Genomic DNA, 23145 nt, shown 5'->3' with positions numbered 1-23145 from the left:
AAAATAATAACAATACTTTATTAAACCACATATGTTAATACAAAAGTGTGACTAGTATCATCAAAATAGTATCAAAAAATACAACGTACAAGGATGATAAAAACATGAGTGGGTATCCCCCCGGTGCGTACTGACTATGGGGCCAATATAACAGTTACAATATAAACGCAAGTCACTGTAGGTTTAACTGTGTCAGGTATATACTACTTAGTCGACAACACCCAGTGGTATGACAGTCCAAAAGTAAACCGGAGCAGCGCTTACCAATACAGGGTCCCAGAGCCAGGCGCAGCGGGAGAGATCCACCAACAGAACCCCCCACGAGTTAGATAGCTTTATATGCTCCTGGTGTACTCCTTTCTCGCCATGTTGAAGAAGGTAGTTTCCAAGGCTGGAAGGAATTGGGACATGTTGCTGCCCTACTTGATGTTCGCCATTCGCGAGGTATCGCAGACTTCCAAGGGATTTTCACCCTTTGAACTACTGTATGGCGGGCATCCTAGGGGTCCGCTGGACATAAGAGTGTAATTGAGCACGTGGTATAGTAAAATAGCATTTAATGGATGCTCAGGCAGTGCAGAGCCACTTATATAACAAAAAGGCCACAGTACGCTCCTTTAACCCCTTACTGCCATCGGACGGAATAGTACGTCCGATGGCAGTAACCCCCGCTTTATTGTGGGCTCCGGCAGTGAACCCGCATCAAAGCCGGGACATGTCAGCTGTTTTGAACAGCTGACATGTGCCCACAATAGATGCGGGTGGAATCGCGATCCACCCGTGCCTATTAACTAAATAAATACTGCTGTCAAACTGACAGCCGAAAATGCTTGCACTGGTGACCCCCGTCACATGATTGGGGGTCATCAGTGCGTCGGCATGACAACCAGAGATCTCCTTGAGACCTCTATGGTTGGTGGTGCCGGATTGCTGTGAGCACCACCCAGTGGTCGGCGCTCATAGAGGCGATCTGCCCATCGCCTCTATGTAGCAGAGGTGATCGAGTTATAGCAGCGGTGATCGAGTTATTGCAGCTTCTAGCCTCCCATGGAGGCTATTAAAGCATGCCAAAAATAAAAAAAAGTTTTTAAAAATATGAAAAAAATAAAAGCTTAAATCACCCGCCCTTCACTCCATTCAAAATAAAAGAATTTAAAAAAAACAAACATACAGATATTTGGTATCGTCGTGTTCAGAATCACCCGATCTATCAATAAAAATAAGCATCAACCTGATCGTTAAGTGGCGTAGCGAGGAAAAAAAAAGACAAAACGGCAAAATTGTTTTGTTGGTCGCCACAACATTGCATTAAAATACAATAACGGGCAATCAAAAGATCGTATCTGCACCAAAATGGTATCATTAAAAACGTCAGCTCAGCACGCAAAAAATAAGCCCTCAACCGACCCCAGATCACGAAAAGTAGAATCGGTACGGGTATCGGAAAATTGCACAAAATGAGAGAAATACCCAGATACAGTAGTTGTCGGCGCTTCCGTCGCAAGATTCTCGCAGAAATCAAATATAATCGTTTATTTAGGAGTTATAGGATAAAACGTCTCGTTTCTTTTAAACCTCTTTTTATTGGGTTATATAACACAAATAAACAATAATGTAAAATTCCATAACGGGGTTTGTGTGTGTTTTTTTTCAATAAAATGTTGTCAATAGTTCCTTCTTTAAGTCGTCACATGGTACATGTTAAGATTAATCATAGTAGAAGTTACAGTCTTTCATTCCACAACAGTTTGTCTTCATTTTCCTACTGTTTTATGAGGAAGGACTCTAATGTGTACACACCTATAGATCTTTAATTATAACATTGATACAGAGAGACAGATAGAGAAAGTAGGCTGAGGAAGATAAGATGAAGGAGGGGAGGTAGGGGAGTCCTCCATGTAAGAATGGATAGTGGTATCGGCGTTAGTGCCTTACAGCTTCACGAGACCTATGTGACAAGCATTAATCTCTTATGAAAACTTGTTAGTTTTTACGGTGGACGCCAGATCTTCATTCAGTCGTTGTGTGAGACTGCCGACTCATCATCCTTAAGTATTCATCCGATTCTCTATACAGAACCCGTAGCTGCCATGTTACCCCAAACCTGTCTCTTGAGAAGTTTGTGAAAGCTCCAATTTCCTCTACATAATAAAGCTGATCAACTTTTTGGAGCCAATCAACAACGCTCGGACTACTCTGAGAGCGCCATTTTGTGGGAATAATTAGTTAGGCCGCTGCTAATATAAATAGGAGTAGTGATTAGTACTTGGTCTGTGAAAGATCGCGAGACCAGTTCAGAAAGATGAGGTTTGGCCATGGGGGTTTTGCACAACTTGGTGATAACCTTCAAAACACTATTCCAAAACGGTCTAATCTTATCACATGACCACCAAATGTGCAGGAACTCCCCTTTATCTCTATTACACCTCCAACAGGCAGGGGGTATGTTGGGGTACCAGGTACGAGTTACCACTGGGGTGGTATATCATCTTGTGACCATCTTATATGAGTGTTCTTGAACTCTTACACAGCTAGATGGCCCAAACAAATTTGTATAAATGCGCTCAACCTCCCAGTCCAAGTTCTTTCTCCCATGCTAATATATAGGCACAAAACAACGCGTTTCGACTCCAACATCCCGGAGTCTTCTTCAGGTTATTTAAAGAAAAATACGTATGTCATATCATATATGATATACTTATTTTTTAAATAACCTGAAGAAGACTCCGGAATGTTGGAGACGAAACGTGTTGTTTTATCCTGTAACGCCTAAATAAACGATTATATTTGATTTCCACGAGAATCTTGTGACGGAAGCGCAGACAACTATCTGGGAATTTCTCTGTCTATTGATTGCTTTCACCACTGTTGTCTGAAGCCTCCCATGAGCCTAGCTGGTTGAGCTGCCGTATGTTTATGCCTCATTTTGCCTGTTTCTAGTGAGTGCAACTATTATAGCGTGCAATTTAGAAACCGTTTTTACAGATCGTGTGCAGCGTTTGTTCCCCTTTTTTCTCCCTATCTCTTAGGGTCAGTTTGATTCATATAAAAAAAAGAACCTAGACATGTTTGGTGTCTAAGAACTCTTAATGACCTGGAGAATCATAATGGCAGGTCAGTTTTAGCATTTAGTGAAACTATAAAATAAAAAAAATAAAAAAACACCCAAGAGTGGAATTGCACTTTTTTTGCAATTTCACTTGGAATTTTTTCTCCATTTTTTTTTTTTTAGTACACAACAAGGTAAAACCAATGGTGATGTTCAAAAGTACAACTTGTCCCGCAAAAAATAAGCTCTCACATGGCCATATTGATGGAAAAATAAAAAAGTTATGGCTTTGGGAATGAGGGGAGTGAAAAACGAAAACGCAAAACGGAAAAAAGCTCCTGGGGTTAAAGCAGGATATCGGATGTTAGTCTTGGTACCTACCTCCGAAAGCAAGCTTATATTGAAGAAAACTGCCGCACTCTGGTTTGGATTTTTTAAATGCATAACAGGAGCAAAAAGTTTATTCAAGTCACCACAGTGTTAAGGCAATTAGGAGAGGGACTCCGTGGTAGGTCTAAAGTAGGTAAGTAGGTAACGTTTTGACCCCGTGGTGGGTCTTTGTCCCATATTAATTAATGCATTTAGGGGGTTAAAATGTGGAGCTTTCTCCAGCTCCTCTGTGGTTCCATCCCTAGTGGAGACAAAACTTGGAGAAGTTGTGTTTCTTAGTACGGCTCCTCCATCTGACTGACGAGGGTCTTCTCTGTCCCCCTCCTCAGGGTCCTCATCCTCCAGGTGCAGAGCAGAGAGCATTAGGCTTTGGCCTCGCTGATTCATACTTGGGGCCACAATGTGCTGGGACCTCGGTACCGGTGGTGAGGACCACAACGGTGTAATTTAGTCTAGAATTACCACTTCTGAGAGACGTGTCTCATACAGTGGGTACGGAAAGTATCAGACCCCTTTAAATTTTTCACTCTTTGTTTCATTGCAGCGATTTGGTAAATTCAAAAAAGTTCATTTTTTCTCATTAATGTACTCTCTGCACCCCATCTTGACTGAAAAAAAAAAAGAAATGAAGAAATTTTTGCAAATTTATTGAAAAAGAAAAACTGAAAAATCACATGGTCATAAGTATTCAGACTCTTAGCTTAGACACTCATATTTAGGTCATATGCTGTCCATTTCCTTGAGATGGTTCTACTCCTTCATTGGAGTCCAGCTGTGTTTAATTAAACTTACAGGACTTGATTTGTAAAGGCGCACACCTGTCTATATAAGACCTTACAGGGCATGTCATACCAAATGAGAATCATGAGGTCAAAGGAACTGGCCAAGGAGTTCAGAGACAGAATTGTGGCACGGATCTGGCCAAGGTTACAAAAGAATTTCTGCAGTACTCAAGGTTCCTAAGAGCACAGTGGCCTCCATAATCCTTAAATGGAAGATGTTTGGGACCACCAGAAGTCTTCCTAGACCTGGCCGTCCAGCCAAACTGAGCAATCGTGGGAGAAGAGCCTTGGTGAGAGGTAACGAAGAACCCCAAGATCACTGTGGCTGAGCTCCAGAGATGCAGTAGGGAGATGGGAGAAAGTTCCACAATGTCAACTATCACTGCAGCCCTCCACAATTTGGGCCTTTATGGCAGAGTGGCCTGATGGAAGCCTCTCCTCAGTGCAAGACCTATGAAAGCCACATAGAGTTTGCTAAAAAAAAACACATGAAGGACTCCCAGACTATGAGAAATAAGATTCTCTGGTTTGATGAGACGAATATAGACCTTTTTGGTGATAATTCTAAGCGGTATGTGTGAAGAAAACCAGGCACTGTTCATCACCTGCCCAGTACAATCCCAACAGTGAAGCATGGTGGTGGCAGCATCATGCTATGGGGGCGTTTTTTCAGCTGCAGGGACAGGATGATTGGTTGCAATTGAAGGATACATGAATGGGGCCAAGTACAGAGATATCCTGGATGAAAACCTATTCCAGAGTGCTTTGGACCTCAGACTTGGCCAAAGGTTCACCTTCCAACAAGACAATGACCCTAAGCACATAGCTAAAATAACAAAGGAGCGGCTTCAGAACAACTCTGACCATTCTTGACTGGCCCAGCCAGAGCCCTGACCCAAAACCATCTGAAAATGGCTGTCCACCATCCAACCAGACGGAACCGTAGAGGACCTGCAAGGAAGAATGGCAGGGGATTCCCAAATCAAGGTGTGAAAAAACTTGTTGCATCATTCCCAAGAAGACTCATGGCTGTACTAGCTCAAAAGGTGCTTTTACTCAATACTGAGCAAGGGGGCTGAATACTTATGACCATGTGATATTTCATTTTATTCAGTCCCCATGACCGCACCACGAGAGAGGGGATCTGCCCTTCGGGAACAGGAAACCTACAGATACAAAAGGGTGGCACCTCTCCCACATATTAGTTGGTTTCCTGTTCCTATAGGGACTAAATCCTACAGAAGAACCTATGCATCCCAGGCCAGCCGACTCATGTTCCGGGGGGTCTCCTACCTCAGCCAGTGCAGAGTTCCTTGAGACGCCGCCATGGTGGTCCTGGCTGGGCTGCCCAGCGGTGGCATTCGCAGCAGGGAACAGATTCCAGAGGACATCCGTCTCCATGGAGGCCAGCACTCATGATCACTCTCCATCATGAATCAACACTGAGCCCAGAAGCAAGGGTCCGGACCTGGAGCCTGCTTAAATCCCTTCTTCTGGTCAGCACCTGCTCCAGCAGTGCGTGGATGGTGCTGGAGTGTTGCGTGGGGAACCGGTGGCATGATGGTTGGCGCTGTCCGGAGCGCCTCTGGCTGTCTGGGCATCCTGTGCTGCTCTGATCACATAAAGGAAGCGCTGATAGGCCGCGGTGACATTGGAGACGGAGCTGGCGTGCGCTTCCGGGTCACCGGGATCGCTGCGCCCACCGGAATTGAACACCGGACACATGCAGGCCCCTCTAGCCTGTCTGTGCACCTATGGGGGCAGAGAGCAAATCGGGGCAGCGCATGGCGGATCTGCTGACCGTAAGGGGGAATTTAAGCAGGCTCCAGGTCCGGACCCTTGCTTCTGGTCTCAGTGTTGATTCATGATGGAGAGTGATCACGAGCAGCAGCCCCAGCTGCTGGAAGAGGTACGACAGAAGCCCAAAGAAAAGGAGCGTGACAGAAGGAGTGACCAGTCCAGTCGTAAGAGGTCCTCCAGACAGGGATTGGCAGCATCGACTGGGAAGAACTCCCCCCTCATATTCTGGTACCTTTTTACTGCAGCCACTGGTAAGTGATCTACGTGAATGTTCACTCAGTGACGCAGTCCCCCTCAGAAGTGCATGGGTGTTGTGAATTACGCTCTTGGGCTCCCTCCGGTGGTTGTAAGTGGCACTTTTGTGAGTTCTGCTCTTGGGCTCCCTCTTGTGGTTTCAAGTGGTATGGCTGCTCCTTGGAGTTAGCTGTCATCAGCTGCCTCCACTTATCGTCTCTTCTGCTCGGCTATTTAGGCCTGGCTGTTCCTTCAGCCAGTGCCACTTGTAAATGGTTCCTGGTTGGATTCACATCTCTTTGGATTTCCCTGTTATCCTGACCTGTTCAGCAAAGCTAAGTTCTTACTTGCTCTGTTCTGTTCACAGATTGTGGACTTATCTGTTCAGTGCTTTCTATGTTTGTCCAGCTTATCAGTGTGAATTAATTCTGTCTTGCTGGAAGCTCTGGGAAGCAGATTTACCCTCCACACCTTTAGTCAGGTGTGGAGATTTTTTGTAAACTCTGCGTGGATTTTTGTAGTGTTTTATACTGACCGCACAGTATTCCATCCTGTCCTATCTATCAAGCTAGACTGGCCTCCTGTGCTCATCCTGGTTTCATTCTGTGTATGTCTTTTCCCTCTCCACTCACAGTCATTATTTGTGGGGGGCTAATCTATCCTTTGGGGATTTTCTCTGAGGCAAGATAGCTTTCCTGCTTCTTTCTTTAGGGGTAGTTAGCTCTTAGGCTGTGACGAGATGCCTAGGGAGAGTTAGGAGCATTCCACGGCTACTTCTAGTGTTGTGTTGAGCTTAGGGACTGCGGTCAGTACAGTTACCACTTCCTTCAGAGCTCGTTCCATGTTGCTCCTAGACCACCAGATCATAACAGTACAAGTGGCCAAAAATGAATTAAATGCATCTCAAAAGAAGGAAAAGAAAGTTCTGAACCATTTTTTTTTCTGTGCTCTGGTTTGTCTTTTTTTTCCTCTTGATATCTGGGTGGTTCAGGATATATGCTTTGGCATGGATGTTCAGGGTTTGTTTTCTCGTGTGGATCAATTTGCTGCAAGAGTACAGAGTATCCAGGACTATGTTGTCCAGACTCCGGCTTTAGAGCCTAGAATTCCTACTCCTGATTTGTTTTTTGGGGACAGATCCAAGTTTTTGAACTTTAAAAATAACTGCAGATTGTTTTTTTGCTTTGAAACCCCGTTCTTCTGGTAATCCCATTCAGCAAGTAAAAATCATCATATCCTTGCTGCGTGGTGACCCTCAAGACTGGGCTTTTTCTCTTGAAACAGGGGATCCGGCATTATTGAATGTTGATGCATTTTTTCAAGCGCTCGGATTATTGTATGACGAACCTAATTCTGTGGATCATGCAGAAAAAAACCCTGTTGGCCTTGTGTCAAGGTCAGGAAGCGGCAGAGTTATACTGCCAGAAATTTAGAAAATGGTCTGTGCTCACTAAATGGAATGAAGAGGCTCTGGCTGCTATTTTCAGAAAAGGTCTTTCTGAAGCCCTTAAAGATGTTATGGTGGGCTTTCCTATGCCTGCCGGTTTGAGCGAATCTATGTCTCTAGCCATTCAGATCGAGCGGCGTCTGCGTGAGCGCAAAGCTGTGCACCATATGGCAGTATCCTCTGAGCAGAGTCCAGAACCTATGCAATGTGATAGGATTTTGACTAGAACAGAACGGCAGGAATTCAGACGTCAGAATAGGCTGTGTTTTTACTGTGGTGATTCTGCTCATGTTATCTCTGATTGCCCTAAGCGTACTAAGAGAGTCGCTAGGTCTGTTGCCATTAGTATTATACAGCCTAAATTTCTCTTATCTGTGACCCTGATTTGCTCATTGTCGTCCTTTTCTGTCATGGCATTTGTGGATTCAGGCGCTGCCCTGAACTTAATGGACTTAGAATTCGCCAGGCGCTGTGGTTTTTCCTTGCAGCCTTTGCAGAGCCCTATTCCTTTGAGGGGTATTGATGCTACACCATTGGCCAAGGATAAACCTCAGTACTGGACGCAGATGACCATGTACATGGCTCCTGCACATCAGGAAGATTGCCGTTTTCTGGTGTTGCATAACCTGCATGATGTTGTTGTACTGGGTTTTCCATGGTTACAGGAACATAATCCGGTGCTGGATTGGAAAACTATGTCGGTGACTAGTTGGGGTTGTCAAGGGGTACATAGTGACGTTCCTGTGATGTCAATTTCCTCTTCCCCCTCTTCTGAGGTCCCTGAGTTTTTGTCGGATTTCCAGGATGTATTTGATGAGCCCAAGTCCAGTTCCCTTCCTCCGCACAGGGACTGTGATTGTGCTATTAACTTGATTCCTGGTTGCAAGTTCCCTAAGGGCCGACTTTTCAATCTGTCTGTGCCAGAGCATGCCGCCATGCGGAGTTATGTTAAGAAGTCTTTGGAGAAGGGGCATATTCGGCCCTCCTCGTCACCATTGGGAGCAGGTTTCTTTTTTGTTGCTAAGAAGGATGGCTCCTTGAGACCCTGTATAGATTATCGTCTTCTTAATAAGATCACGGTCAAATTCCAATACCCCTTGCCTTTGCTTACTGATTTGTTTGCTCAGATACAGGGGGCTAGTTGGATTACTAAGATTGACCTCCGAGGGGCATATAATCTTGTTCGTATTAAACAGGGTGACGAATGGAAAACTGCATTTAATACGCCCGAAGGCCATTTTGAATATCTTGTGATGCCATTTGGGCTCTCTAATGCTCCATCTGTGTTCCAGTCTTTCATGCATGATATTTTCCGCAATTATCTTGATAAATTCATGGTCGTATATTTGGATGATATTTTGATTTTTTCCGATGATTGGGAGTCTCATGTGAAGCAGGTCAGGATGGTGTTCCAGATCCTTCGTGATAATGGTTTGTGAAGGGGTCTAAGTGCCTATTCGGAGTTCAGAAGGTCTCTTTTTGGGGTTTTATTTTTTCTCCCTCGTCTATAGAAATGGATCCTGTTAAGGTCCAAGCTATTCATGACTGGATCCAACCCACATCTGTGAAGGGCCTTCAAAAATTTTTGGGCTTTGCTAATTTCTATCGCCGTTTCATTGCCAACTTTTCCAGTGTGGTTAAGCCCCTTACTGATTTGACGAAGAAAGGCGCTGATGTGACGAATTGGTCCTCTGAGGCTGTTGAGGCCTTTAAGGAGCTTAAACGCCGATTTACTTCTGCCCCTGTGTTGCGTCAGCCGGATGTTTCTCTTCCTTTTCAGGTTGAGGTCGACGCTTCTGAGATTGGGGCAGGGGCCGTTTTGTCTCAGAGGGAGTCTGATGGTTCTTTCATGAAACCGTGTGCTTTTTTTTCCAGAAAGTTTTCGCCTGCGGAACGCAATTATGATGTCGGCAATCGGGAGTTGTTGGCTATGAAGTGGGCGTTTGAGGAGTGGCGACATTGGCTTGAGGGAGCTAAACACCGCGTTGTGGTCCTGACCGATCATAAGAATCTGATTTACCTCGAGTCGGCCAAGCGGCTGAATCCTAGACAGGCTCGATGGTCCCTGTTTTTCTCCCGTTTTGATTTTGTAGTCTCGTATCTTCTGGGATCTAAGAATGTTAAGGCTGATGCCCTCTCTAGGAGTTTTTCGCCTGATTCTCCTGGAGTCCTTTAGCCGGTTGGCATTCTTAAGGAGGGGGTGATTCTTTCTGCTATCTCCCCTGATTTGCGGCGGGTGCTTCAGGAATTTCAGGCTGATAGGCCTGACCGCTGTCCAGTGGGGAAGCTGTTTGTTCCTGATAGATGGACAAGTAAGGTTATTTCTGAGGTTCATTGTTCAGTGTTGGCTGGTCATCCTGGGATTTTTGGTACCAGAGATTTGGTTGCTAGGTCCTTTTGGTGGCCTTCCTTGTCGCGCGATGTGCGTGCTTTTGTGCAGTCCTGTGGGACTTGCGCCCGGGTCAAGCCTTGCTGTTCCCCCGCTAGTGGGTTGCTTTTGCCTTTGCCGGTCCCTGAGAGGCCCTGGACGCATATTTCCATGGATTTTATTTCGGATCTTCCTGTTTCCCAGAACATGTCTGTTATCTGGGTTGTTTGTGACCGGTTCTCTAAAATGGTCCATCTGGTACCTTTGCCTAAGTTGCCTTCCTCCTCAGATCTGGTTCCATTATTTTTTCAGCATGTGGTTCGTTTGCATGGCATTCCGGAGAATATTGTGTCTGACAGAGGTTCTCAGTTTGTCTCTAGATTTTGGCGGGCCTTTTGTGCTAGGATGGGCATTGATTTGTCTTTTTCTTCGGCGTTTCATCCTCAGACTAATGGCCAAACTGAGCGAACTAATCAGACCTTGGAGACCTATTTGAGATGCTTTGTGTCTGCTGATCAGGATGATTGGGTGTCTTTCTTGCCGTTGGCCGAGTATGCTCTTAATAATCGGGCTAGTTCGGCTACTTTGGTTTCACCTTTCTTTTGTAATTTTGGTTTTCATCCTCGTTTTTCTTCTGGGCAGGTTGAGCCTTCTGATTGTCCTGGTGTTGATTCTGTGGAGGACAGGCTGCAGCAGATTTGGACTAATTTGGTGGACAATTTGACGTTGTCTCAGGAAAGGGCTCAACGTTTTGCTAACCGCCGTCGGTGTGTTGGTCCCCGGCTTCGTGTGGGGGATTTGGTTTGGTTGTCTTCTCGTCATGTTCCTATGAAGGTTTCTTCCCCTAAGTTTAAGCTTCGGTTTATTAGACTATGTTGCCTTACTGTCCTCCCTTAGGTAGCAGAAGAATCCCTTAATGTCACTGCAAGCCTGAAAGAGATGGTCAGGGCGGAAGTAAAGAATCCCTCAAGTCCCTGTCTCAAGCAGGAAGCTTGAAATACAAGGCCCCTTTGGACTCTGATTCTTCGGCGGATGAGGAAAGAGAGGAGGGCTCCTATGATTCAGTTCCCTCGTCTGGGGAAGACTGCCCGCTTCTGTCTGCCCCTGGATCGGGTAGATAAGTTGGTTAAAACGGTCAGGGGAACGATGTGCATAGCAGAACCCAAACAGCAGCTATCCAGACAAGGACGAAGGTACTTTCCATTAAATGAAAAGATCCAGGAGCTAATTTTCCGAGAATGGAAAAAGCCTGAAAAGAAGGGTTCTTTACCACCAGCTCTGAAACCCAGAGAACTCTTCGGCGACCCGGCAGTCAACACCTGGGACAAAGCCCCTGAATTAGATGCTGCAGTGGCCAAAACATAAAAACGAGCCTCACTACCCTTTGATGATATGGGGGACGCTTAAGGATCCCCTTGACAGGAAGACAGGAAGACAGATTTCTTCCTTAAGGGAACTTGGGAAATGGCGGCCGGTTCCCTAAGACCAGCGGTAGCGTCAACTTGTACGGCCAGATCCATGAATCCCAGTATTAGAATCCCAGTTAAGAGAAGGGGCTTCTAGAGATACTATTTTGAGTGCCCTACCGGTGATTGAAGAGGCCGCTGCCTTCCTATTAGACGCTTCAGTTGATTTGGTTAGAATGGCGGCCAGAGCAGCAGGACTCTCTAACGCGGCTCGTAGAGCCCTGTGGTTGAAATGCTGGTCGGGGACATCCAAACGAGGTCAAAACTCTGTGCTATCGCATGCAAGGGGGAGTATCTGTTTGGTCCGGCCCTGGATGAGCTGCTGGAGAAAGCCGGGATGATAAAAAGAGATTTCCTAATTTATCATGCATGTCCTACCGTCGTCCCTTCAACAGGAAAAGATTTGGTCAGGGAAGAAAGCGCACATTATCACCCACTAGAAACCATTTTAGATGGGAGGATAAATGTAGAAGAGAGCGGGCTTTATGTTCCGTCGTTCCTCAGGCGAGCGTAAGAAACCTGACCAATGATTAGCAATCCCTGGGGGGGAGATTGTTAGCCTTCTTATCAGCATGGTCAAAAATCACAAATAGTGATTGGGTGCGGAGCATAATATCTGATGGACTCAGACTTGAGTTTAGTCACATTCCACGAAATAATTTTAAATTAACTCCCTTGCGCTCTTCTCCCCTTGAACAGATGGCATTAGAAGCAGAAGTTGTGAGTTTGTGCCTTAAAGTCCTGATAGAGGTTCCAGAATCTGAGAGAGGTACAGAGGATTTTACTTTCCTCTATTCCTTATTCAGAAACCAGATACCGTAAATCATTTAGAACCATAATAAATCTTATGTCCCTTAATGAGTTTCTGGTCAATCAAGGTGGACCTCTTTGCCACCAGACAAAACAGAAAAGAAAATTCTGTTACCTAAATCCCAGGGAGAATCCTCTGGTAGTGGACGCCTTCTTGATAAAATGGGATTTCTCCTTGGCTTGTGCGTTCCCACCATTGACCCTGTTACCTCTGGTAGTGAGGAAAATCAGGGAAGATCAGGCAAGAGTCATACTAATTGTCCCATTTTGGCCCATAAGGACCTGGTTCATGTGGCTCAGAACTAGGTCGGTATGCGATCTCTGGGTGCTTCCAGACCTTCTGGACCTGCTCTACCAGGGGCTGATCAACCATCCACAAGTCAGGGGACTTCATTTAATGGCATGGAGTTTGAGAGGTCATTGTTGAAAGATAGAGGCTTCTCCCCAAATTTAGTGGATACCCTGTGAAGAGTAGAAAACAAATTACAACAAAAATCTACTCTAGAACCTGGACGCAGTTCCTGGCCACTTCAGATTTTAACATCAAAGAGGGGGTTCCGATACGTCAGATCCTAGAATTTCTGCAGAAGAGTTTGGAGTTGAATCTTTCCACGAGTACACTAACAGTACAGGTCTCAGTCCTGGGTGCCCTGTTCTCTTGTAACATTGCCAATAACTATTGGGTTTCTAGGTTTATTAAGGCAGCTGGTAGAGCTAGACCCATACACAAAACTAAAAGCATGCCATGGGATGTTAACCTAGCCCTTTCAGCTATGACAAAGGACCCATTTGAACCCCTACAGTCAGCCTCAATAAAGATGCTATCCCTCAAAACAGCTTTTTTGGTCCTAAGAAAGGGCTTAGAGTATCAAAATGCATGCTAGCCAAATGGATTAGGGAGGCTATCTCTCTGGCTTATACAACAGGTGGGGGTCCGGCTCAGCTGAATCTGAGGGCGCATTCCACCTGAGCCATGGCATCATCCTAGGCAGAAAGATCTGAAGTATTAATCGACTAGATTTCTCAGACTCTGAAATACAACTGATACGTGGGAGAGGTGCCGATGCCGCCCTTTTGTATCTGTAGGTTTCCTGTTCCTGAAGGGCGGATCCCCTCTCTCGTGGTGCTGTCATGGGCCTCCGAAAACCGCCGTTACCGGTAAGTAACTTAATGCTTTTTTCTTTTTTAATAAATTTGCAAAAATATCTACATTTCTGTTTTTTTTTTTTTCAGTCAAGATGGGGTGCAGAGTGAACATTAATGAGAAAAAAAATTAACTTTGTTGAATTTACCAAATGGCTGCAATGAAACAAAGAGTGAAAAAATGTAAAGGGGTCTGAATACTTTCCGTTCCCACTGTATATAGACAGATACACGGCAGGTGATGTATTCAGTCTGTGTCTCTCTACAGATGGATCCAGGAGGATAAATCCACCAGAGAGATGTCCCCGTCCTCTGTGTCCCCAGGACTGTCCGGAGGAGAATCACAACATCCCGGAGGATCATCAGGTAGATGACACTGAAGCCTCCACAACATCTGACCATGAAGTGATGGGACCTGAGCTCATCTTACATTTTTCTTTTTAGGGTGAAGATCTGCTTGATATTAAAGTTGAGGTTATACATGGAGCTCAAGAGGCGATCGCAATATGGGCCGATCAGCAGGGTGAGGACGGGAGACTGTCATGTCTGTGCTGTGGTCACCTACTACTACTCCCATCATCTCATGACACAATCTATTCCGTCACTGTGTTTTTTTACAGATGGATCCAGGAGGAGAAATCCACCAGAAAGATGTCCCGCTCCTCTGTATCCCCAGGACTGTCCAGAGGAGAATCAGAATGTCCTTGAGAAACATCTGGTAGATGATGCTGGGCCCTTAACTGGATCTGTATATGGGGGGACAGTTCTGATCGAGGTCATAGAGGTCACAGATTTTGGCAGTCTCTTGTATTGTGCTGATTGTTACTTCTGATATATCAGGAGGAAGATCTGACTAAGAATAAAGTGAAGGATGAGACAGAAGAAGAAGTGATGACGAGGGGAGATCAGCCGTGTGTGAGTGACGGGAAGGAGGAGATTCCGGTAGATGTTTCCTCAGGTGTGTAATAATGTCCAGCACGTGATGATGGCGTGCGATTATAATGATGCCTTCCACTGTCTCCTACACTGAGGTCAGCATGTTGGTCTCTGCAACCAGGCAGACCGTCCGGTGGCATGAAGAGCCCTATGGTAAGTCAGTAAGTACATGCTATGAAGGTGTGGGTGAGACATACGGCTGTCATTCCTTTGCCACTCTGGAGGCCATCTTGGATGTAGGAGAATCAAACACAAATGTCAGTCGGAGGCAAGCGGAGGACACCAGGCAGGTGACAGTACATGGCAAATGTTTAGTCCCTCCTCTGTGCCGGGGTGGAGAATTGCTTTATCATAAAAGGGATTACGAGTTTGTATGTACAAACAGCTGCAATGGCCACATTTAGAATTGTTGTTATCTGACAATCATGTTGGTTTCTGAGACCTGGTTCAATTAACATAGAAACATGGAGACAAGATGCTGCCCAGAGCAGGCGCCCTTTACCATCCACTTGTATCTACTGCCAGCATGTTATATTTGGCCAAATCTTGTAATCTGGATAGATTTACTATAGGGTGAAAAGCATTGGGCCACTCTCATTAATCATTGCATTCTGGTTTCTCTTTCAGGCCCCATTGCATCTCCCGGTGTATAACATCTATTGTCCCATTGCCAGACCCCCACCCCCACCCCCGTGTATAACATCCAGCCTTGCCATACCCCCCAGTGTATAACATCCGGCCCCGTCGCCGCACCCTGGTGTATAACAACCATCACCCCATTGCCCCCCTCCCCTCGGTATATAACATGCAAACCCATTGACCCCCCCTTAGGCTAGGTTCACATTGTGTTAGTGCAATCCGTTTAGCGCTAGCGGATTGCGCTAACGCAATGTTTTCTATGGGGCTGCGGTCGGGGTCGCGGTAACGTCCCCGCTCTCGCAGATCCCCGATCTGCGAGAGCGGGGAACGGACCGCGGGCGCGCCTCGGACGCTGCAAGCAGCGTCCGCGGCGCGCCAGGAATCACCGGCGCGTCGCTAGCGCGTGCCAAACATGGCACGCGCTAGTGAAGCGCGTTCCCATTAGCGTGAATGGGCGCGTTAACGGCCGCGTTGCACGGCGTTAATTTCGCCGTGCAACGCTGTCCGTTTAACGCGGTCCCATAACGCAATGGGAACCCAGCCTTACACACACTTCCCCGTTGTATAGCAGCCAGCCCTGTTGTGCCCCCTGGAATATAACATCCAACCCCGTTGCCTCCTAGTGTATAATAACATTATGACTCCTGAAATGTGAGGATGAAAAAAAAACTAATTAAAAAAATGGATCTGTAAGGCTGGTTTCACATTTGCGTTTAAAAACGCAGCGTTTTAAACGCAAACGCATGTGGTGAAAAAAACGCATTAAAACGCGTTTTTACATGTTTTAATACAAACGCGGCGTTTTCACGCGTTTACGTGCGTTTTTTCCTGTGTTTGCGCTTTTAAAACGCATGATGAGAAGTGTCTGACAGCTGCCAATCCTCAAAATCAACAAGAAAACCCACTTTAAACAGAAATAGCTAGGGTTAGGGTTAGGATCCCTAGTAACCCTAGGGATCCTGACCCTAACCTTAACCCTAAGGGATCCTAACCCTAAGGGATCCTAACCCTAAGGGATCCTAATCCTAACCCTAAGGGATCCTAACCCTAAGGAATCCTAACCCTAAGGGATCCTAACCATAACCCTAACCCTAAGTGATCCTAACCCTTAGGGCTAGGGTTAGGATCCGTTAGGGTTAGGGTTCGGATCCCTTAGGGTTAGGGTTTGGGGTTGGCTTATTAGTGTGTATTCTTGTGTTTTTCTATTAAAACGCATGCATGTAAAAACGCATGCAAACGCATGTGCTTAAAAACGCATGCCTTTACATAGACAGCAATAGGTTTTTTTGTGGCAAAAAAACGCCGCTAGAAATTACTACATGTTGCATTTCTGCAACACAACGCATGCATAGAAAAGGCGCATGCGGCCACAAAACGCGGCAAAACGCATGCAACAAAACGCATGCGTTTTTAATGTTAAGTATAGGGAAAAAAAGCATGCTTTTTTTTGCGCTAAAACGCAGCGGCAAAAAACGCAAATGTGAAACCAGCCTAAGGCAGATACAGATAATAAATGGGAAATGTTTAAGAACATCCTAAATAGGCACTGTAAGCGGTTTATACCTTGTGGGAATAAAAGGACTAGAAATAGGAAAAACCCAATGTGGCTAAACAAAGAAGTAAGACAGGCAATTAACAGTAAAAAGAAAGCATTTGCACTACTAAAGCAGGATGGCACCATTGAAGCTCTAAAAAACTATAGGGAGAAAAATACTTTATCTAAAAAACTAATTAAAGCTGCCAAAAAGGAAACAGAGAAGCACATTGCTAAGGAGAGTAAAACTAATCCCAAACTGTTCTTCAACTATATCAATAGTAAAAGAATAAAAACTGAAAATGTAGGCCCCTTAAAAAATAGTGAGGAAAGAATGGTTGTAGATGACGAGGAAAAAGCTAACATATTAAACACCTTCTTCTCCACGGTATTCACGGTGGAAAATGAAATGCTAGGTGAAATCCCAAGAAACAATGAAAACCCTATATTAAAGGTCACCAATCTAACCCAAGAAGAGGTGCGAAACCGGCTAAATAAGATTAAAATAGATAAATCTCTGGGTCCAGATGGCATACACCCACGAGTACTAAGAGAACTAAGTAATGTAATAGATAAACCATTATTTCTTATTTTTAGGGACTCTATAGCGACAGGGTCTGTTCCGCAGGATTGGCGCATAGCAAATGTGGTGCCAATATTCAAAAAGGGCTCTAAAAGTGAACCTGGAAATTATAGGCCAGTAAGTCTAACCTCTATTGTTGGTAAAATATTTGAAGGGTTTCTGAGGGATGTTATTCTGGATTATCTCAATGAGAATAACTGTTTAACTCCATATCAGCATGGGTTTATGAGAAATCGCTCCTGTCAAACCAATCTAATCAGTTTTTATGAAGAGGTAAGCTATAGGCTGGACCACGGTGAGTCATTGGACGTGGTATATCTCGATTTTTCCAAAGCGTTTGATACCGTGCCGCACAAGAGGTTGGTACACAAAATGAGAATGCTTGGTCTGGGGGAAAATGTGTGTAAATGAGTTAGTAACTGGCTAAGTGATAGAAAGCAGAGGGTGGTTATAAATGGTATAGTCTCTAACTGGGTCGCTGTGACCAGTGGGGTACCGCAGGGGTCAGTATTGGGACCTGTTCTCTTCAACATATTCATTAATGATCTGGTAGAAGGTTTACACAGTAAAATATCGATATTTGCAGATGATACAAAACTATGTAAAGCAGTTAATACAAGAGAAGATAGTATTCTGCTACAGATGGATCTGGATAAGTTGGAAACTTGGGCTGAAAGGTGGCAGATGAGGTTTAACAATGATAAATGTAAGGTTATACACATGGGAAGAAGGAATCAATATCACCATTACACACTGAACGGGAAACCACTGGGTAAATCTGACAGGGAGAAGGACTTGGGGATCCTAGTTAATGATAAACTTACCTGGAGCAGCCAATGCCAGGCAGCAGCTGCCAAGGCAAACAGGATCATGGGGTGCATTAAAAGAGGTCTGGATACACATGATGAGAGCATTATACTGCCTCTGTACAAATCCCTAGTTAGACCGCACATGGAGTACTGTGTCCAGTTTTGGGCACCGGTGCTCAGGAAGGATATAATGGAACTATAGAGAGTACAAAGGAGGGCAACAAAATTAATAAAGGGGATGGGAGATCTACAATACCCAGATAGATTAGCGAAATTAGGATTATTTAGTCTAGAAAAAAGACGACTGAGGGGCGATCTAATAACCATGTATAAGTATATAAGGGGGCAATACAAATATCTCGCTGAGGATCTGTTTATACCAAGGAAGGTGACGGGCACAAGGGGGCATTCTTTGCGTCTGGAGGAGAGAAGGTTTTTCCACCAACATAGAAGAGGATTCTTTACTGTTAGGGCAGTGAGAATCTGGCATTGCTTGCCTGAGGAGTTGGTGATGGCGAACTCAGTCGAGGGGTTCAAGAGAGGCCTGGATGTCTTCCTGGAGCAGAACAATATTGTATCATACAATTATTAGGTTCTGTAGAAGGACGTAGATCTGGGGATTTATTATGATGGAATATAGGCTAAACTGGATGGACAAATGTCTTTTTTCGGCCTTACTAACTATGTTACTATGTTACTAAGGCCTATTATTTGGGAAATGTTTGTCACAAAAATCAAATAAAGTTGTATATAAAAGAAGTCACACCAGAGAGAAGCCGTACTCATGTTCACTATGTGGGAAATTCTTTAGAGATTAATTAAATCTTGTTAGACATGAAAAAGTCACACAAGATCGAAGCTGTAATCATGTTCACTATGGGAAATGTTTTATAAACACATTTCATCATATTAATCTCTTAAAAGGGGTTTTCTGATTTTGGAAAACCACTGTCTCTCAATGACAAACAAAAATCCTGTGGTTTATTCACCCTCCCCTGGTTCAGTGCTGAGTCTCCGTTGCTGCTACCAATGTCCGTTATTTTCTGCAGTGCTGATATCACATTGACAGCTCTGCAGCCTGTAAGGGAGATCAGTGGTTTTGAGCAGCTGATGCCATTTATTCCGGCAGAGCTGCCAATCTCCATTATTGGCTATAGTTCTCTCAATGAGACGTCAGCACTGCGGACAATAACAGACAGTAATAATTTTATTTCTTTAGAGCCAACATATTCCACAGCACTTTAGATTTTAAAGGGGACTTGTACAGACAATAAAAGACATTACAGCATAACAATAATCACATAAATCAACAGATACCAAGAGGAGTGAGGGCCCTGCTGCTTACAATCTGAGGATATAGGAGAGACAAAAGGTGGATGGTAACAAGTGCTTGTATTGTACGGTCCAGCCATCAATGTAATAAATAGGGTGTTCATGTAATGATGCAAGAACCACTCACCAACCAGTGTGTGTACGGACACAGAGGGCTATTAAGTGCATGGAGGGTGTGAGAACAGATGATACGAGGGTGCTGGTTTTGTAGTGAATTTTGTGTGGGCAAAACAGGGATAGTTAGATAAATGTGTTGAGGCGGTAGACCAGTCTGAAGAAGTACGTTTTTAGGACACGCTTAAAACTGTGGGTGTTGGGGATTAGTCGAATTGTCCTTTGTAGTGCATTTCAAAAAATTGGCGTATCACATGAGAAGTCTTGGAGATGGGAGTGGGTTGTTCGGATTATATTATGGATGTTAATCAGGTCATTAGCAGAATGGAGGGCACGGGTAGGGTGGTAGACTGAGATGAGGGAGGAGATGGGGGGGTGCTGAAGCATGGAACACTTTGTGGATGAAAGTAATAAGTTTATATTGAACTCTGTATGGGATGGGTAACCAGTGTAATGACTGGAACAGGGTAGAGGCATCGGTGTAACGGTTGGTGAGGAATATGATCCTGACTACTGCATTCAGGACAGATAGTCCTTAGGGGAAAGTTTAATAAGAGGGAGACCGAATAAGTGAGAGTAGCAGTAAGAGTTTTTGTAGAGTCAAAAGTAAGAAAAGGTCGAATTCTAGAAATGATTTGAGGTGCAGATAACAACAAGAGCGAGCCAGTGATCAGATGTACTGGGTGAATGAAAGATCGGAATCAAGTATGAACTCAAGACAGCGGGCATGTTGCTGGGGAGCAATGGTAGAACCACACACGGAAATGGCAATATCGTGCATGGGTAGGTTAGTGGAAGGAGGTAACACAAGGTGTTTTTGACAGTTTCAGATGTAGGGAGAACGTGATGTTAGAGACATTGGAAAGACAATCACTGGTATTTTGTAATAATCACCGAGGCGGGACCCAGTCTCCCTGAGTGACTGAGCTGTGGGTAGAGCTTCATCGCACGTCACAGCCCAGCATCGCAATGAAACTCCACCCAGAGGAGTCACTGAAGGAGACTGCGTCCCACCTCGGTGATGCTGGTTCAGCTTCCAGTTCCGGAAGTTGTTGTGAAATCACCGGACATCAGAGTCAGCTACATCCGGGGGTCACGTGATGGAGATGAGCGTGCAGTGATAGTGCTGCTCACAGGCACATTTGGAATCGCAAGTATTTGAAGAAAGCCTTATTTCCAATGTTTAAATTGATTTCCCAATACACATTGTAGTGGACAACTTCTAAGGTTGTGATGTCATTATGGATTGTATAAATGACGGCATGTATTACTCAGTTTGTATTAGACCGATGAAGGAGCAGGACAGGCTCCACAACACGTAGCTTAATAAAATAATTTTAATAAGATAAGAAAACTCTACCTACATCCTTGGCAACACTTTCGGAAGCCCACTTTTTACTTATATTTTTATCCTGATTCTTTCAATCTGGACAATCAGGCGGCACCACTGCAGCCATGGAGGATCAATCATGTTAACACCATGGTTGTGCCTGGAGCTGCACAACTAATCCAGGGGAGTAGTAGTCACTCGCCTTAACCTAATATTATCTGCTGATTCACACAAGGGAGCGCTTTTTGTTTTTATAAAGTAAATTTAAAAATCCCTACTGTAGTGTAGAAAAAAATTCACATCCAATCTATCCTTCATTCTTATAGGAAATCCTTGTGAGAACAACGAATTATCACTAAATTGTAAAGAAGAAGATATCAGGAAGCACTCTAATGGAGAAAACCTCATTACCCTTCATGGACCTCCTAGACTTCACAGTATTTCACTTCCTTATAATCCTCCTAATCATGAGGAACCCTCTCCTGAGCAATCTCGTATTGTTACCACAATTCCAGGTGACAAAGTGGATTCAAGATTTCAGTGCGATAAGCAAGTCCCTAAAAGCTCAGATTTTTTAACACAAAGAAAGCATAAAGGAAAAAAGCCATACTCCTGTTCAGAATTTATGAAATGCTTTCCAAATAAATCAAAACTTATTAGACAAGAGAGAATTCACTCAGGAGAAAATCCATTTTCAAGTTTGGAATTTGGGAAATCCTACACGGAGACACCGAGTCTTATTAGACATCAGAGAATTCATACAGCCATGACTCCATATCCACGTTCAAAATGTGGGAAATGCTTAACAGATGAATCAAAATTTGTTAGACATCAGAGAATTCACACAGGACAGAAGCCATTTACATGTTCGGAATGTGGAAAATGCTTTACATATAAAAGGTATCTTACTAAACATCAGAGAACTCATACAGGAGAGAAACCATTTTCATGTTTGGAATGTATGAAGGCCTTCACAAATAAAAGTGATCTTGTTAAACATCAGAGAACTCATACAGGAGAGAAGCCATTTTCATGTTTAGAATGTGGGAAGTCCTTCACAGATCAATGGAATCTTATCATACATCAGAGAATTCATACAGGAGAGAGGCCATTTTCATGTTCGGAATGTGGAAAATGCTTTACAGATAAAAGGTATCTTACTAAACATCAGAGAATTCATACAGGAGAGAAACCATTTTCATGTTTGGAATGTATGAAGGCCTTCACAAATAAAAGTGATCTTGTTAAACATCAGAGAACTCATACAGGAGAGAAGCCATTTTCATGTTTGGAATGTGGGAAGTCCTTCACAGATCAATGGAATCTTATCATACATCAGAGAATTCATACAGGAGAGAAGCCATTTTCATGTTCGGAATGTGGAAAATGCTTTACAAATAAAGCGAAACTTACTAAACATCAGAGAATTCATACAGGAGAGAAGCCATTTTCATGTTCGGAGTGTGGGAAGTCTTTCCCATTTAATGACCATCTTATTAGACATCAGAGAATTCATACAGGAGAGAAGCCATATTCATGTTTGGAATGTGGAAAATGCTTTACAGATAAAGGGAATCTTATTAAACATCAGAAAATTCATACAGGAGAGAAGCCGTATTCATGTTCACAATGTGAAATTTTTTTTACAGATAATTCAAGTCTTGTTAAACATCAAATAACTCACAAAGGGAAGAATCCGTTTTCATGTTTCCAATGAGGAAAATGCATACATGTAAATCACCACGTAATAAACATCAGAGAATTTACACAAGAGAAAACCTGTATTCATGTTCATTGTGTGAGAAATGCTTTACAGATAAATCAACTCTTTTTACACAGGAGAGAAGCCGTATTCATGTTCACTGCGTAGGAAATCTTTTGTAAATAAATCAAATCTTGTTAGACATGAGAGAAGGCATACAGGAAATAAATTGTAATTATGTTCACTGTGTTTTATAAATTTTAATAAACATTGCTCAGAATGAATGAGTACACCCCTTTTGATAAGTAAGATTTTATCAATATCTCACTGAGCACAAGAATAAAATTTTGGCAACAAGGAGTTTCATAGAACATTTTTTAACTCCTTACCGACATAGTAATAATACGTCCATGCATGCTGGTACTTAGTGACGCAGGATAGATTATTACGTTCAGGCGATCATGCGCCGGGTGATTCTGACAGCTGACACTAAGTGCCAGGAGCGTTCCCACACTGCTCCTGGCACTTTAATCCCTTAAATGCTGCGATCGAACTCGATCGCTGCATTCCGGGAGCTGGCAGAGGGACGACGGCCCCTCTGCCCTTGGATTGGAGACCACGCTGCGTGATGGGCCACCAGAGCTAGGAAAGTTGCTTGATCATGCGCAGTGCATGAT

General features: G+C 44.1%; 1 protein-coding gene across 1 annotated transcript in view; it reads left to right on the top strand.

Annotated features, from left to right (window-relative positions):
* LOC138657432 (oocyte zinc finger protein XlCOF6-like) overlaps window positions 1–22752 on the top strand; it is a 49440-nt gene extending 26688 nt beyond the window's left edge. Inside the window, exons 5-9 of the mRNA XM_069745222.1 lie at window positions 13758–13855; window positions 13934–14012; window positions 14110–14207; window positions 14330–14447; window positions 21093–22752. Of these exons, the coding sequence (XP_069601323.1) occupies window positions 13758–13855; window positions 13934–14012; window positions 14110–14207; window positions 14330–14447; window positions 21093–22483 (1784 nt within the window). The 3' untranslated portion in view covers window positions 22484–22752. The remainder of the gene's footprint in view (window positions 1–13757; window positions 13856–13933; window positions 14013–14109; window positions 14208–14329; window positions 14448–21092) is intronic.
* Window positions 22753–23145: the final 393 nt, after the last annotated feature.

This window comes from Ranitomeya imitator, chromosome 1 (assembly GCF_032444005.1).
Source record: "Ranitomeya imitator isolate aRanImi1 chromosome 1, aRanImi1.pri, whole genome shotgun sequence".
NCBI lineage: Eukaryota > Metazoa > Chordata > Amphibia > Anura > Dendrobatidae > Ranitomeya > Ranitomeya imitator.
The sequence above is the reverse complement of the archived record's forward strand: the minus strand, read 5'-3'. Positions and strand labels throughout refer to the sequence as shown.